This window comes from Corvus brachyrhynchos, unplaced genomic scaffold, assembly GCF_000691975.1.
Source record: "Corvus brachyrhynchos isolate BGI_N302 unplaced genomic scaffold, ASM69197v1 scaffold30, whole genome shotgun sequence".
NCBI lineage: Eukaryota > Metazoa > Chordata > Aves > Passeriformes > Corvidae > Corvus > Corvus brachyrhynchos.
Window position 1 is genome coordinate 325,818 of NW_008235742.1, and position 15,472 is coordinate 341,289.

General features: G+C 51.6%; 1 protein-coding gene across 4 annotated transcripts in view; it reads right to left on the reverse strand.

Annotated features, from left to right (window-relative positions):
• Nucleotides 1-15,472, reverse strand: part of FBXL20 (F-box and leucine rich repeat protein 20) — a 36,102-nt gene that overhangs the window by 13,867 nt on the left and 6,763 nt on the right. For 3 of the 4 annotated variants that reach the window (XM_017735658.1, XM_017735729.1, XM_017735839.1), the window contains exons 2-3: nt 9,827-9,888; nt 857-911 (exon numbers count right to left, since the gene is read on the reverse strand). In XM_017735658.1, the coding sequence (XP_017591147.1) occupies nt 857-911; nt 9,827-9,888 (117 nt within the window). Of the gene's footprint in view, nt 1-856; nt 912-8,275; nt 8,399-9,826; nt 9,889-15,472 lie in introns of those variants that run through there. The other variant, XM_017735790.1, reaches the window with a different exon arrangement.

Consider the following 15,472-nt stretch of genomic DNA (forward strand, 5'->3'; position numbering starts at 1 on the left):
TCCCTGCAAGGCCTGTGTTATTCAGGTCATCACTGTAATGCCCAGACACCACACTGGGTATTTTTTAATGCAATTAACAATGTTTAAGCATCCTTTTTTTTAAAAATTCCAATGTATTTAAAGTAATTAAATCAGTCGTGGTTGAGGTTTGGAGCCAGGACTGATGGGTTTTTGCAGGTGTCACCCAGCCAGGATGGTGAACACACCACTCCAACTCCTTCCCTGGATCACCATCCCACCCTTGCTGTGCTGCTTCCTCTGGGAGCTACCAGACACTGGCAGGAAAAATAAACCTGAATAAATCTGGAAGCTCCAGATAAATGGACCTTCCAGTCCAGTTGGAGGAATTTTCCCAAACAAATAATCCAAGTTGGATTTCATCAAGTGAAGCCCACAAAGGATAAGAAAAACCCCTCATTTTATTTCCCTGCTTACTCCAACTATCTCCAAGGAGAAAATAAACGTTGACTGTGCAGCATCTTTGTGAATCAGAATTCCTGTCTTTCCACCAAAACCCACAGGATGCCATTTTGGACTCATCCCACGTTGGGGATTTCAGGGGTGTGAGGTCCCTGTACAAACCCAGAACGAGGGGAGAGCTCTGGGCAAAAAGTCAGCCCCATCCCCTTGGTACCTGGGACATTGGAAAATGCTATTCCAGCTTGGAATTCCCCCTCACTGGGGCTATGGGAATTTTCCAGGACTTCCAGGGGACACTAAATAACTCCAGCTGAGTGGCACAAAACTCCCTGGTCCAACCCCCCTGGGGTGACGTGCTGGGGATGCTGGAGAGGGAGGATTGGCACCCAAGTCCAACCCCCTGCTAAAATCCACCAGGAAAGAGGAAGGTTCTTACCCTGGAAACTTGAGCACAACGACACAGAGTGACCACATCCAGGAAAGAGAAAATTCTGGAACAGAAATAAGAGATACCTTATTGGTTATTGACATTTAAAACAAAAGGGACATGGAAAACAAAGGGGTGAAAGCAGAAAAAAAAAAAAAGACTGGGACAGCAAAACTTCTTTGTGATTCGGCTGAAAGCTGAACTGTGAAAAGAAGTGCAGAGGCAGCAATTCCCAAATGGAAGCAAAACACAGCTATGGAGCCACTGGGAAACAGAAACCTCACACCTTGGAGTAGTTCCTGACCCCAAATCAGTGACTGCTCACCCAAAGCGAGCCTTGCAGGAGCCCCACACTGGGACAGGACAGGGAGCACCACCAGGGCTGCTGGGCTGGCTGTGACTCCGCACAGGAGTGACTCCAACACGCCAGCACCTTCAGCAGCAGCTCCCAAAGCGGGCAGTGCCATCCCTCATTCCCAGGGATGGAGGCAGGGCACAGCCTGGATTCGGTGCCCGGATTATTCCTGGTTCGCCCAGCGGTGATGGCAGGGCTGGAGCAGCTCTGCTGGGAGGAGAGGCTGGGACAGCTGGGCTTCTTCAGGCTTCAGGGTGACCCAACTGTGGCCTCCCAGTACCTGAAGGGGCTACAGGAAAGGTGAAGCAGGACTGTTCCCAAGGGCCTGGAGTGCCAGGATAAGGGGGAATGGGGTTAAACTGCCAGAGGGAAGGGTTGGATGGGATATTGGGAAGAAATTCCTTCCTCTCAGGGTGGGGAGGGGCTGGAATGGGTTTTCCAGAGAAGCTGTGGCTGCCCCATCCCTGGAAGTGTCCCAGGCCAGGCTGGAGCACCCTGGGATAGGGGAAGGTGTCCCATGGCAGGGGGTGGGAATGGATGGGACTTAAGGCCCCATCCAGGGTTCCGCGCTCCCACAACTGGCAGAGCCAGATGTGCTCAGCCAAGAGGGACCAACCACGTTGTGGTCACTCCTGAGTGTCACCCTGGGCCAGGACACACCCCGGGGACATGGCCAACGCCCGGGGCTATTATTGGGATAAAGGAATGACAAGGCTGAGACTGCCAGGCTTTTCCCTCGGGATCACACCCCCCCAGCTGTGGATGCAGGAAGCCCCGAGCTCATGGAAAGCTCCCAATCTGCACCAAGACATCAATAATGTATAAAATTCAATGGGGTTTCAATGTCACTTTATGGTTGATGGTTCTTCAAACAATCGTGTCCCAAAGCAGACAAGGTCAAGCAGAGGGTGGGAGGACATCAAGGTCTCGTTCCCTTTGGGAGCAATTATAAAACTGTAGGTTTTGCAAAGATAATACAAAGAGTTCAACCACAATATGCTTTAATATTTTAATTTAATATTCTCAACTTGAAGGCCACCCGAAAGAGAAGGCAAGTGTCGTCAGCCAGGAGCATCCTGAGCAGCAGGGATGGAAAAAGCACTTCAGAAACACCAATATTGGGGGGAAAGGGTGTTCCTGATGAAGGGTGAATAAAAAAAAACATTGATGCTAAAGGTATCACACAGCAGCACTCAGCTAAACCAGGATAAACAGCCACGTTCCCTCCTGTGCTCCCACACTTCCCAGGGATACTCGTGGATCCAAGGAGTTAAGGGGTTAAGATTCAAGGGGTTCAAGGCACTTCTGATCTTATCGAGAGACAAAACTGACAGTGATGTGCTGGGGAAAGCTCTGGAGAAGATCCCACGTGCATTTTAACACCGTTTGGGATCCCCAGTTCTGCATTTCAGAGCAGCTTCCCCCTCCCTGCCTACGGACAAGGCTCCCCCTGCCCCCAATGTCATTTACTGGTGTCCAAGGGTTTATTCAGCACCATGTCCATGCACAACAATACCAGGAAAACCTGGGGAAATGAGAGAAGCTGGGGAAAATTCTTATTTACTCCTACAGCGGGAATTTAGGGTGAAAGTAAAACTTCAAATTCTACGGGAGCAGCGGCTGGGTCACTCACTATGGAAGTTTTCTCTGTTTTCATTAAAATTCCCTTCTCCACGGGAATCCCAGACTGCCAATAACCACCTCATCCCTCTATCAGGGCTGGTAGATCTCAGATAAATTCTCTTCCACTTCCTGCTCCTCCCTTCCCAGCCTGCCCACACAATAACAGGGATGCACCCCGGCCAAACCCTCACCCCTCTCCCTCCCCAGCACAGAGATCTCAGCTCTGAGAACCTCCAGAGCCTTTTCCAGTGTTCCCTCAGCTCCTCTTGCTCTTGTCCAAGACCCTGAGTCAATGAATCAGCAGAATCAGGCCGCAAAAATGACTTTTTCACAGCAGTCACTCCTTGCTTGTGGATTTTACTGGATCCAGCTGCTCCCCATGGGCCAGGAAGGGCAGCAAGGAGCACAGGTAAAGTCCTGCAGGCACCATGACCCAAGCTGAGAAATCCACTGAAGCCCTGAGGAGGTGCTTTTCCCTCTCCAAGGAACTGCTGGAGAACATTAAAATACCCCAAGCCCCACAGATAAGCAGTGACTGAGCAGCAGCAGAAAGTTGATCAGCACTACTTCAATGATTTCCCCCAATTCTGCTTTAACAGCCCCAAAGGCACCGTGCTGGGATATTTATTTTTCCACCCAAACAGGATTCCTGTTCTCACAGCTGCCTGATGAGCCCTTTCACATCGGTCTTTTTACTCTTGAGAGTTGACAGTGGAGGAAATAATCCACAAAATTGACTTTATCATCAAACAGTGATCACAGACTGAGCTTCCCAAACAGGAATTAAGTCTGGAATTGCAGCAGATTAAATTGTCACACAGCAAAGGGACTCCCTACGTGTATGGTTTTGTCTGAACAGCTCAGCTCTGCACAATTTGGGTAAAACATACTCACTTTGAGCAATTTTCAGGTTTCAACCTCTTAATCCACTCAGGGGTTTCTAGGACTCCTCACTTTCCCACTGCTGCTCTAATTAGATTAAGGTCAAGACTCTCATGAAATCCCTGGATGCTGCGGGCTCCAAGGTGAGCCAGCTTAGACCTTCAGCCTTCTAAAATTATCCACACTGATTTCTGCCAGCGACCCCCCCACCATCCCAGTTCAATTCCAGTTCAATTCCAGTTCATTTCCATCTCAATCCTGCTCCCACGGGCTGGGCAGGGGGACAGAAACCACAGCTCTGCTGCCAACTCAGTGCTCCCCCTGGGCACAACTCCAGCTCCCGAGGGATAAAGCAGCGTGTGGGGATGGCAGAGCCAGGGCTGGGGGTGTGCTGGGGATGTGTTGGGCAGGGCTGGACGAGCAGAGCACGGAGTCAAAGCCGCTTAAGACAGGAGGGAGCTGCAAACTGCTTGACCTGCCCGTGACCCAGCAGGAGCAGCTGAATTCCCGCAGCCTGATCCCTGCTCCCGGCCAAGTGGGAGCTGTGCAGCAGCCCCACGTCACAGTGGCAGTGCAGCCTCCTTCAGGAGGGCAGCAGGGAACGCCTCTGCCAGGGAAATCCAGGCTTGGCGCTGGGGGCTGGCTGCCAGGACTGGCAGGCAGCCCCCAGGAAGGAAAACACCTCTCCAACAGCAGTGGGAATGCAGAGAAACAGGGACAGGATGCCCCTCTGGGGACACAACCACAGCTGGAGCCAGCAGAGACCAGGGAGTCACCACTGGGAGTCACCGAGGCAGACACTGACAGGGAGGAGCTGGAGCAGCCAAGGAGCGAGGGGGCAGTGGAGGGAACTCTGCCTTTTGCTGCTGTGGCTCACTGCTGGCTGTGTGAAGGCACAGTCACCTCCAGAGGTGTCACCTCCTGGCTCTCAGCTGGCGGGAGACAAAGCTGGGGCAGGCGCAGCAGTGCCAGGACACGGATTGGTCACCACCTGCTGGGGCTGGGGCTGCCCCTGCATCCCTGGCAGTGTCCAAGGGAGCTTGGCCGGGGCTTGGAGCAGCCTGGGACAGCGGGAAATGTCCCTGCCCACGGCAGGGGGGGGGAGGGGGTGGTCCCAGCCCAAATCATCCTGGGATCTGTGACCTCTCCACCCATGTCCTGCTCTCTGGACACACAGGACAAACGTCCCTGTCCCAGGTGAGGCAGAACACGATGCCAGCGCTGCATCCCAGACACGGGACATCCGTCCCAGGACAGCCCTCGGGAGCACCACCCCTCTTGCTACATCCCTGTACTTTTAGGGATAAAGGCTGCTGTTCTCCCCTTTCACATCCTCCTCCTCTTTATTTTGCCTAAGTGCAGCTTTCACTCCACAAACCAGGGACCCCAGAGCCGTCTGAGAGTGCCTGGAGCAGGGAACAGGACTTCACAGAGCAGTGCCCAAACACACCAGCCTTTGTCCTGCACACAGGGACACCCATTTACAGGAGATTCCCGCAGAAAACCCATCCAAGTTTCCCTTTCAAAGGCTGCACTGTCAATGCACAGTAATTAATTTTCGCAGTATGCTAACAGTGAATTCCAGCTCTCCAAACCATTACTTATGAGCTTTAAACATTTATCAACTCCCGATTTTCCCTCGGTTCCACCCGATCCCGAACAATTCCCTGCTCTGCAGCAGGTTGGGATGATCAGTGACAGCAGGACACAACAGGCACAGACATTTCCACAGGGCTGTGGCTTGTCCTGATGCAAATCCCTGCTCCACGCAGGACCATCCCTCCTTCCTGCCACAAATCCTTCTCCAACTGTCCGGCAGTGTTCATGGAATGGTTTGGGTTGGGAGGGACCTTAGGGATTGTCTGGTTTCCCCTGCCATGGGCAGGGACACCTCCCACTATCCCAGGCTGCTCCAAGCCCCGTCCAGCCTGGCCTGGGACACTGCCAGGGATGCAGGGGCAGCCCCAGCCCCAGCAGGTGGTGACCAATCCGTGTCCTGGCACTGCTGCGCCTGCCCCAGCTTTGTCTCCCGCCAGCTGAGAGCCAGGAGGTGACACCTCTGGAGGTGACTGTGCCTTCACACACCCAGCAATGAGCCAAACCTCAACCTCTGGCTCCACTCAGGATCACTCCACTTCCATCCACCAGCAACCTCACCCAGGCTCCAAGCGAGGTTCTGCTCCTGGGGAGCTCAATGCCCACACACCTCTCCTTCCCTGAAATCCATGTAAAATTCCATTTACATTCCATCACCCAACCCTTTTCTCCCTACCCTATTCCCCACATTCCCAGTGCCACACGGACTCCCAGCCTCACCCATCAGGGCTCTTCACCACCTGTCCCCAACCTAACCCTTGTCTTGTCACCTCAGCACAAGGACAAACCCTGGCTTTGTTGCATCTGCTCCCATCAGAAAAAGAAAATCATCTCAGAAAATCCAGAAAGACAACTTTTTGTCACTCTTCTGCTGCTGCACATCCCAGCCATGGTTCAGGACAAGCACAGTTGCTGCCACCTGCAAACTCCTCCTGTGGTGGCTGTGACTCCATCCTGCTCCTCCCAGAGGTGCCTCTCTTCCCCAGGTCCTGGGAGCTCATTTCACCCAGGGATCTCCACACACATGGACAATCATTTCCCGTGTCCCAGGCCCCAATCCCAAATATCCACACGGCAGGAGGGAGGGCTCTAACAGCCACACATTGTGCTCTGGGGTGAGGAATACAGGAATAAAAGAGGCAGAATCAGGTGGGATATACCCTTCCAGAGGAGGCAGTGCACTGAAAACGAAGGATAGTCATCCCTTTTCCCTGTTCCTTTCATTCCAGCAGCACTTCCTTGGCTCACACTCCCCTCCCCAGACTTCACTGCCACCGAGTGTTGACAGAGCCACAGTTTCTCGCAGTGTAAGAACGCTGTTGCTGTTAATAATTCAAGATTCCATCTGCCTCCGCTTTCCCCATTTCCAGTCCAACACCTGAGTTTAAAGCACTGAAAAACTCGACTCTGCTTCCAGAGCCCAAACTGTGCCCGTGAGGGACAATCATCCCCCACACTCCCCTCCTGCTTCCCACAGGAGAGGGCAGAATTATCCACAGACACCTTGAGGGTCTTAAAGGACTTTCCCAACCCTAACAATCCACAAAGTCTGAGCTGTTTGGGGTTTGCTGCAGAAGCAGCAGCCATGGTGCCCTTAACGAGAGCCCTGTATACAAGAGCGACTCCACACTTGTTTCCCTTAACTTTGATAAGGGCCTCCTGCTCTCTCGGGAAAATGCCTACCAGGGAAATGACTGCAGCCCTGAACACCAGGAGTGAATGTTTCTCCTTTATCTCCCAGAACGCTGGGATGTGGCATGGTTGAATGAGTGGCTGATAAGGGCCACAAAAGTCTGCCCTGCCAGCTGTTTGGGGGTGTAGCTGTTTTGTCCTTCCCCCTGCATGTTCCCAAATCCTTCTTAAAACTTTCCCATGGTAGAAACATATAAATACTGGAGTGTGTGTAATAAAGATGGATCCTGCTAGATGAAACAGTGCTCTCTGTTCGTTTTTCTCCAAGCTGCTGCAAAATAGCTCCTGAACACGGACACCATCACTGAATCTCCAGCAGCAGCCGCCGCGTTTGAACTGAGCTGCGCCTGGAAGGGACCCCGATTTTTCATCTCCAGCTGCTGGACAGGTAAGATCCGAACGTAGAACTACGGGACAGGCTACATCCCACGAGCAGCAGCTTTATTTAAGAGATTTTGCAGAGAATTTTGAAAGAACAGGGATTTAACACCCCGACAGCTAAGTTAGCTGCTTTATTAGTATGGTTGATCAACAACTGTAACACATTCCCCCACCCCCCCGGTTCCTACAGCGCTACGGTGTGGAAAAGGTGGGAGTGGAGTTAGAGGCAGAGAGAGAGCAAGGGCGGCCGGTCACGGACGATATGTTAATGATATGTTAATCACATGGAAAACCGTATTTACCGCTTTGAAAACTTTGCAGCCTGCCGAGCAAGTCCGTGAACGCCCTGCCACAAATGCTTTAAATTTGGAGGCTGCTGCGAATGTTAGCAATGCCTCTGCAGAAGTGCCTGCGGAGTCAGGGGACGGGCATTCTGGGGGATTTGGGAAGTCTTTTGATCCTGGTTCTGTCGATCCTGAGAAAAGGTGTGATCGCTACCCTCCTGTAGCTCCTGTAAAACATTCAGCAGCGGCGCCTGCCGCTGCAGCTCGAGTGTCAGCTAATTCCTATCCTCCCCTCGCGTCCACAACTTTACAACTCAACGCCGAATCCTTTACGCGTTCACTCGACAGCGGCGCGGGATCGGCGCCACCCGATGGCGGAGGAGAGCGGCGCCTGCAGCTCTGTGCTCAAGAAGCGGGTCCGAGCCGCGGGCAGGGGCCGGCAAAAACGGCCCGGCAGCGACCAGGAACGGGAGAGCAGCGGGGAGGAGGGCAGCACCGAGGTGCGGAACGAGCGGCGTCGGGCCCCCCGCCAACCCCATGATCCGCAAGAGGGAGAGGCCGGAGTACGCGCCGAGCAGCAGCGAGGATCCTGCCAAGGAGATGGGAGTCACCTACAAAGCGACCAGGTCAGCGAAACCTGTTGGCCCAGGAGACATGGGAGCCACAGCAGTGTATGAACTGGACACGGAGAAGGATGCTCAAGCCATCTTCGAGCGCAGCCAGAAAATCCAAGAGGAGCTGAGAGAAAAGGAAGATGATAAAATTTACCGTGGCATTAACAACTACCAGAAGTACGTGAAGCCCAAGGACACATCGATGGGCAACGCCTCTTCAGGAATGGTCAGGAAAGGCCCCATCCGTGCCCCGGAGCACCTGCGGGCCACGGTGCGCTGGGACTACCAGCCCGACATCTGCAAGGACTACAAAGAGACCAGGTTCTGCGGCTTCGGGGACAGCTGCAAATTCCTGCACGACCGCTCGGACTACAAACACGGCTGGCAGATGGAACAGGAGCTGGACAAAGGCTGCTACGCCTTCAACGACGATAAAAACTACGAGGTGAGCAGCGATGAGGAGGACGTGCCTTTGAAATGCTTCATCCGCAGAGGTTCCTTTAGGAACCCCGTGGTCACCAAGTGTCGGCGCTACTCCTGTGAGAGCTGTGCCCTCCGGCGCTATCGCAAATCCCAGCGCTGCTGCGTCTGTGACAAGCAAACCAACGGGGTATTCAACCCCGCCAAAGAGCTCACGGCGAAATTGGAAAAACACAAAGGAGAGGAAGAAGAGGAGCAGCAGCCAGACCGCGGAGAGGATCCACAGTAGCAGAACACGTTTGGTACGTAACTGAATAAAGCTTTAGTAGGAGAAAAAAGAAAAAAGAGATGCAGGAGCAGCAGCCATGGTGTCCTTAACGAGAGGCCCGTATACAGCGACTCGTTTCTTGTTTCCCTTAACTTTGATAAGGGCCTTCTGCTCTCTCGGGAAAATGCCTACCAGGGAAATGACTGCAGCCCTGAACACCAGGTGTGAATGTTTCTCCTTTATCTCCCAGAACGATGGGACATGGCATGGTTGAATGAGTGGCTGATAAGGGGCACAAAAGTCTGCCCTGCCAGCTGTTTGGGGGTGTAGCTGTTTTGTCTTTCCCCCTGCACGTTCCCAAAACATATAAATACTGGAGTGTGTGTAATAAAGATGGATCCTGCTAGATGAAGCAGTGCTCTCTGTTTGTTCTTCTCCAAGCTGCTGCAAAATTTGCCAACGGGGCCATCCTGCCAGGAGCTGAACATCTGGCTCCTATTGACAAGGGACAGGACAAAGTCCACTCGAGTGTAACTGGAGCAGAGGGATTAACTTTTGTTTTCAATTCAACCCCTCAGAGAAGCAGAATCCTGTTCTCTACATCAGCCCATCCTCACCGGTTACTCTCATTAAGGACCTGATTTAAAGCTCCTCCGTTCACCAAACAGGCAGGCAGCAAATCAATCCAGCCTTTAAAACCCCAAAACTCAATCCCATTCAGCACAAACTGATGACACAGACCTTGGACCTGCCTCTGTTTGGGTCTGGCTTTATGAGCAACCCGATCCAAGCTCACCATGTGGGAGCACAGCAGCAAAATCCTGGATGCAAACAACAACCCCCCGGCGTCCAGGGAGGACTCACCGAAGCAGCAGCTCTTTGGGCAGTTTTTTGTTGATCGCAGCTTCATCGTTGTTTGAGAACATCTGCAAATAGAAAAAATGACACCATTTAGCCACATCTCAAGGGAACAAACCCTGCTTTACTCCAGGGAAGAAGTGGTTGGTTAATGAGGCCATTTCCAGACATCTGGACCGATAAATTCCTAACAGATAAACTTTGTGCTGCAGCTTTCCAGCTCCTGGTCTGGACCACAGCTGGGTGGGGTATTACATCAAAATATCTTAAAATGTGGTGCAAGGATGCTCTGTGGATTGAGAGATTAAACGGAAACTGAGATTTGCAGCTGTTTTAGTGAAGTAAATGATAATCAGGATGTGCTTGTGAGTTGGCACTGACTGGGGAGGCTCCCTCAGCATTTTGGGGGGGTGCCCCAAGGCACAGACACATCAAAACCGGGAGGTTTTACAGATCAAACCTCTGGCCAAGGGGCTGAAGGGAAGAGGAGTCCAGCAGCCCAAATATCCACCAAACAGAGGTAGAAGGTGCAGGTGTAGCAGGGCTGGTTTCTGTGATGGAAAAGGTGAACAGAGAAACAACAAACTCTTGCAGGGCCCAGAACGTTCTCCCAGCCCTCAGGAGCGCTGGGACAAACAGAACTGATTTTTAAACCACCAAGAAGGGTTTAAAGGGAGTTGTGATCTCTGGTGCTGCACCAGGAGGAGGGATAATGCTGGGAAAGCTCCGTGTTCTTCCAAGGCAATGAGGCCAGAGCTGGTTCCTGTATCCCTCCAAATCCATGGACGACACCTGATGCACTTGGAATGGACTCTGGGACCAGGTAAAACCATCTCAGGCACTCTAAAAACGGGAGAACCTTTATTTTTTCCTAAGGATTCCCAAGGAAAATAGAGAGCAAAGCCTCATGTGGCTCGTGAGAACTATCGAAATAAACACAGTTCTAAGATTTGGTATTGTGAGGCCGTGGGGAAAATCCAGCAGCTCCCAAACACCCTGTCCCTGAGCATGGATCCATCACATCCCAAATATCCTGTCCCTGAGCATGGATCCATCACATCCCAAATATCCTGTCCCTGAGCATGGATCCAACACATCCCAGATATCCTGTCCCTGAGCATGGATCCAATCCCACCACATCCCAAATATCCTGTCCCTGAGCATGGATCCATCACATCCCAAATATCCTGTCCCTGAGCATGGATCCAATCCCATCCCCCATCAAAGCACCCACCATAACCTAACATGAAATCCAATGTGAAAATCCAATGTACAGCCTTCAAATGCTCCAATCAGCGATGGAAATCTGGGAATTGAGGAACCATCATCCCCAGAGAACACCAAACCTCAGGACTTTAGAGTCAAACGCTGGGCTCCCAAATCCCCGTTCGCTTTTGCGTTATCCCAAGGCACTAGAGCACGATGCTGAAGGGGGAACTCTCAAACTTCCTTCCCAAAATGTCACCAGCAGAAGTGCTGCTCTCCCCACAGACCCTTTTATCACTTCCCACCAGGAATATCACAAGTCCTGAGCAGGATCCAGACCGGCAGCTCTCAGCCCAATTTGCTGCCGATTAAACGAAGTTTTGCCATTCCCAGCCAGCACAGCTCCACGGGCTTTTCCCTCAGACCTCCACTCTGGAGCCACAGTGGGTGGCGACAGACATTCCCAAGGCTGGGAAAGCAGCCCCTGTGCATCCTGGGACAGGATCAGCTAATTAAATTGATTAGCTCATCGATTAGGAAATCGAGGAAATCATGGAGAGAGCTCTAATGGAGGAGGAATGCAGAGGAATTATTCATGGGAAAAGGAGATGTGATTTCTTTCCCCCCCAATTACAGGGGCACACAGGTAGATCCAAACCCTTTCCCACAACTGTCCAGACTTCTGAACCAGGACCCTCCTCCCAAAGAAAGGATCAGAGAAATTAAAGCAGCAACCAGAGAGCAAGAGCAGACTTCCAAAAAGGAACCAGAGCAGAACAGAACAAGAGCAGGAAGGGTTAAAACAGAGATTCCAGAAGGAGCCAGGAGCCTCCTCTGCCTGATCACAGGGAACTCAGCCCATCAAATCCCTCAGCAGCAAAATCTCACCTCGATTCCAGCACAAATCCCATCCCTAGCCTGGTTTCTGCAGGAGTTTCCCTTTGACCAGCACTAATCGAAAGGAATGTTTGTTTTTTGTCTTACTAAAAATAGTCCTTGGACTTAAAACATGATGGGGCCCAGGCAAGATGGGCTCTGTGGTAGAACCTCAGCTCTGGAATTCCCCCTCTCCCCTGGAAGGCTGGGAAGAGCCAGGGTACATCTCCAGACCTATTTTCTCCAGCCTTCCTCCAAAGCCTGAGGCTCAGATGGCAGAGGCTGGGAGAAAACAGGCTGGAATTGGGATTTTGCAAAGTCATGGCAGCACGTACAGCTAAATATACCATGGACATGGGGACTTTCTGGCAAGTCCATACAAAAATAAAGCTCTGAAAAAATGTCAGAGGCTATTCTAGACTTCCAGGCTTTCAAAACACTTCTAGGGATAAAAACGAAATGCCCCGAGTTTGCTTTTCTTAACATCTCTTTCATCCTCTTTAATACCAGGTGTTGTCCAATAGAAGAAATTCTTCTGGACAGGACACAGAAAAACACATTTTTCATGTATGTAAATTTTCAGTTCTGTACCAGACACAGAATCTTCCACCAAGGAGCAACTTCGGTGCCGTGTGAAGCCATGTGGGATATTGGGAAGCAATTCCTGGCTGGGAGGGTGGGGAGGCCCTGGGATGCATTTCCCAGAGAAGCTGTGGCTGTCCCTGGATCCCTGGAAGTGTCCAAGGCCAGGTTGGATGGGGCTTGGAGAACCCTGGGACAATGCAAGGTGTCCCTGTGGAACTGGATGAATTTTAAGGTCCAGCCCAAACAGTTTGAAATTCTATGAAATCAAGGAAGTTTATAAAAACAGATGGGCAAAAGTGACCAAAAGGTAAAGCTGTCACAGCCTTACACTCAGCACAACGTGCAATTGCCCATTTGCTTTAAAAACTCTTCCTTTGCCCTCAAGAATATAAAGAACGTGACAAATTGGCTCCATTCCTGAAGCAGTCCTGCAGATGTGGCTAACTCCCACATTTCCCTGCTCACAGGGCAGGGGACAGAGCTGCTGCTCAGGCCTCAGTCACATCAGGGCTGTGTCACCCTGAACTGGGTCACCCGTGTGCCACCACCCAGGACAGCTGGCAGCGTCTGAGTGTCCCTGCACAGGGAACACCCACGTGCCCAGGAGGAGGTGAACAGCAGCTGGTGCAAGGTGTGGGTGCAGCAGCTCGGCCCAGACGGGCGTCACTGGAGCTCCAGTTCAAAGCATGGCTTTGTGTCATTACTGCAGCCGCTCATCTGGTGGGGCTTTGCCACGGATCAGGCTCCAAAATCCATGGAAGCACTTGGCTCTCTCCTGGCTCATGGAATCAAAAGTAGTTTGGGTTAGAAGGGACCTTGAAGCCCACCCAAGGCCACCCCCTGCCATGGGCAGGGACACCTCCCACTATCCCAGGGTGCTCCAAGCCCTGTCCAACCTGGCCTCAGGCACTTCCAGGGATGGTGAGTCCATATCCTCTCTGGAAAACCCATTCCAGGGCCTCGCCACCTTCACAGGGGGAATTTTCCCCTCACATCCAATCCAGGCCTGCTCCACCAGTTTGAAGCCTTTTCCCTTGTCCTGTCCCTCAATTCCTGATGCAACCTCAGCAGCCCCAGGGCCAAAGCCAACACGGTGTCAGCCCGATGCCCACTCTGAACCCAAACACTTCAAAGCAGAAAATTCAAAGCTCGATGGAGAAAAAGGGATAAAGATAATTCAGAGCTTCAGTGGCTGCAGGGTTAGAGGAGGCAGCTGGGCCAGTTGTGACGGTGAGACACAGAATTATCCACCTTGATGTTCACTCCAGGGAAAAAGAACCTGGATCTGGCACCGCTGGAGAGCATGAGGCTGCCTGGGAAGCACCAACACAACACCAAGGGCACCACCAGGGAGACACAGAGAGGGGAAGGGAGAAGGTGACACCTATTTCTGTACGAAAACCAACCAAGAGACACCCACAGAGGTGGGCAGGAAATAAAAGACATGAACATTCCCAGAAACACAACCAATAAAGCGCTGCACATCTCTATACTAAGCAAAGCTCATGCCACAGGAACAACGCAGAACTTAAACCCATAATCTATGAAATATTAGTAAATATTGTCATTTTAAACCACTCCTACTTGGTTTACTTGTGGGACAGCACCTGTGTGAGATGACAAACTTGTTACCAAAGCAGTGATGGTGTGCTGAGGATGAAACTGCAGCTGCTCTGAGACCTGGAGCTCACTGCCCTCATGGGCCTCTTCTAACTCAGGATATTCGAGGGTTCTGTGAGCCTTGACCCACGAGGAAATGCTGGCCAGACCCTCCACTGCTGCACAGAACCACAGGAAATTAAGCAATTCAAACCAAGCCAGAAACCAGGATGCAATTATTAATTATTAGAGAGCAAATAATGCGCTCTGGAAACTGGTTTTAGGTTGGGAAAGGTGGGGAATCAACCACTGATGGCAGAAATTAAGGATTACATCCATAGCTTGAATATTTTGGAGTTTACATCCCACCCAGTCTCTATCAAGACACTTTGGAGATGAACCTTCCAAGCTCTCAAAGTCTTTTCTCTTCTGAAACCTCTGTGTGAATTTGTTCAGAGATTAAACCCTGAGTCTGAGATGCACTGGGAGGTTTCTCCAGCTGTAAGGCTGCTGGCTGCCAGCCCAAATTCCAGGATTTCTGGTAGAATTTGTACCAATTTTATCTGTTATTGTCCACATGGAGATGAACAAGCCCAGTACAGTCACTGACACAAGACAAACCTCACCCACAACTCAAATCTAATAAAAAAAGCTGAGCACCAACCACAAAACAACAAGAAAAATGTGGAATTTACTCTGCATTTCCTTTGGAAAAGCTCAGTGAAGCTTTGAGACAGCTTCTTACAAACACGGTCAGTATGTACTGACACCTTGCCTTGAGTTCTGCTCATCTGGGGAAAAAATTCCACTGCTGTGACAAAGCTCAAATAACAGAGACATCGGTTCCCTTCCCAGGACAAGATTGCGGGAAGCAGCAGCTGGAACAGGCTGAGCTGCCTTCCTGGAGGCAAAGCAAATATTACACTGCAGAGATAAGTCACAGTGAAGTGACAGCGAAATCCAAGGGCTCCTCGGAGGACGCCATCCAAAGAATGAAGTTGTTTACATCCACAAGCAGCTCCGACCGAGGGAATTTTCCCTCCAGCCTGTAGTTACATAGGGAATTTTATTTAAAAACCCATCCAGTTTAATCTGCATTAGGTCTCCAAGGAAATGGCTGGCTGCTGGATGAAGCCAGGCTGTCACAAGCTCTGGTGTGGCTGTCGGGATGCTCCGTTGGGATAAGGAGGGATGGGAACGCGGCCGCTGCCCGCTTGCCCCGCGCAGTGCCACGGCCACGCTCGCCCCGCTGGCTCCCAACCAGGGCTCTGCTCAGGCAAAATCCTGACTAAGCAGGACAAACAGAAATAGACCCCAGCCAAAAAGGCTTATTATAGGCTTAATATTCCTAAAAATAGCTGGATAGGCAGGGCACTGGATGGGCTC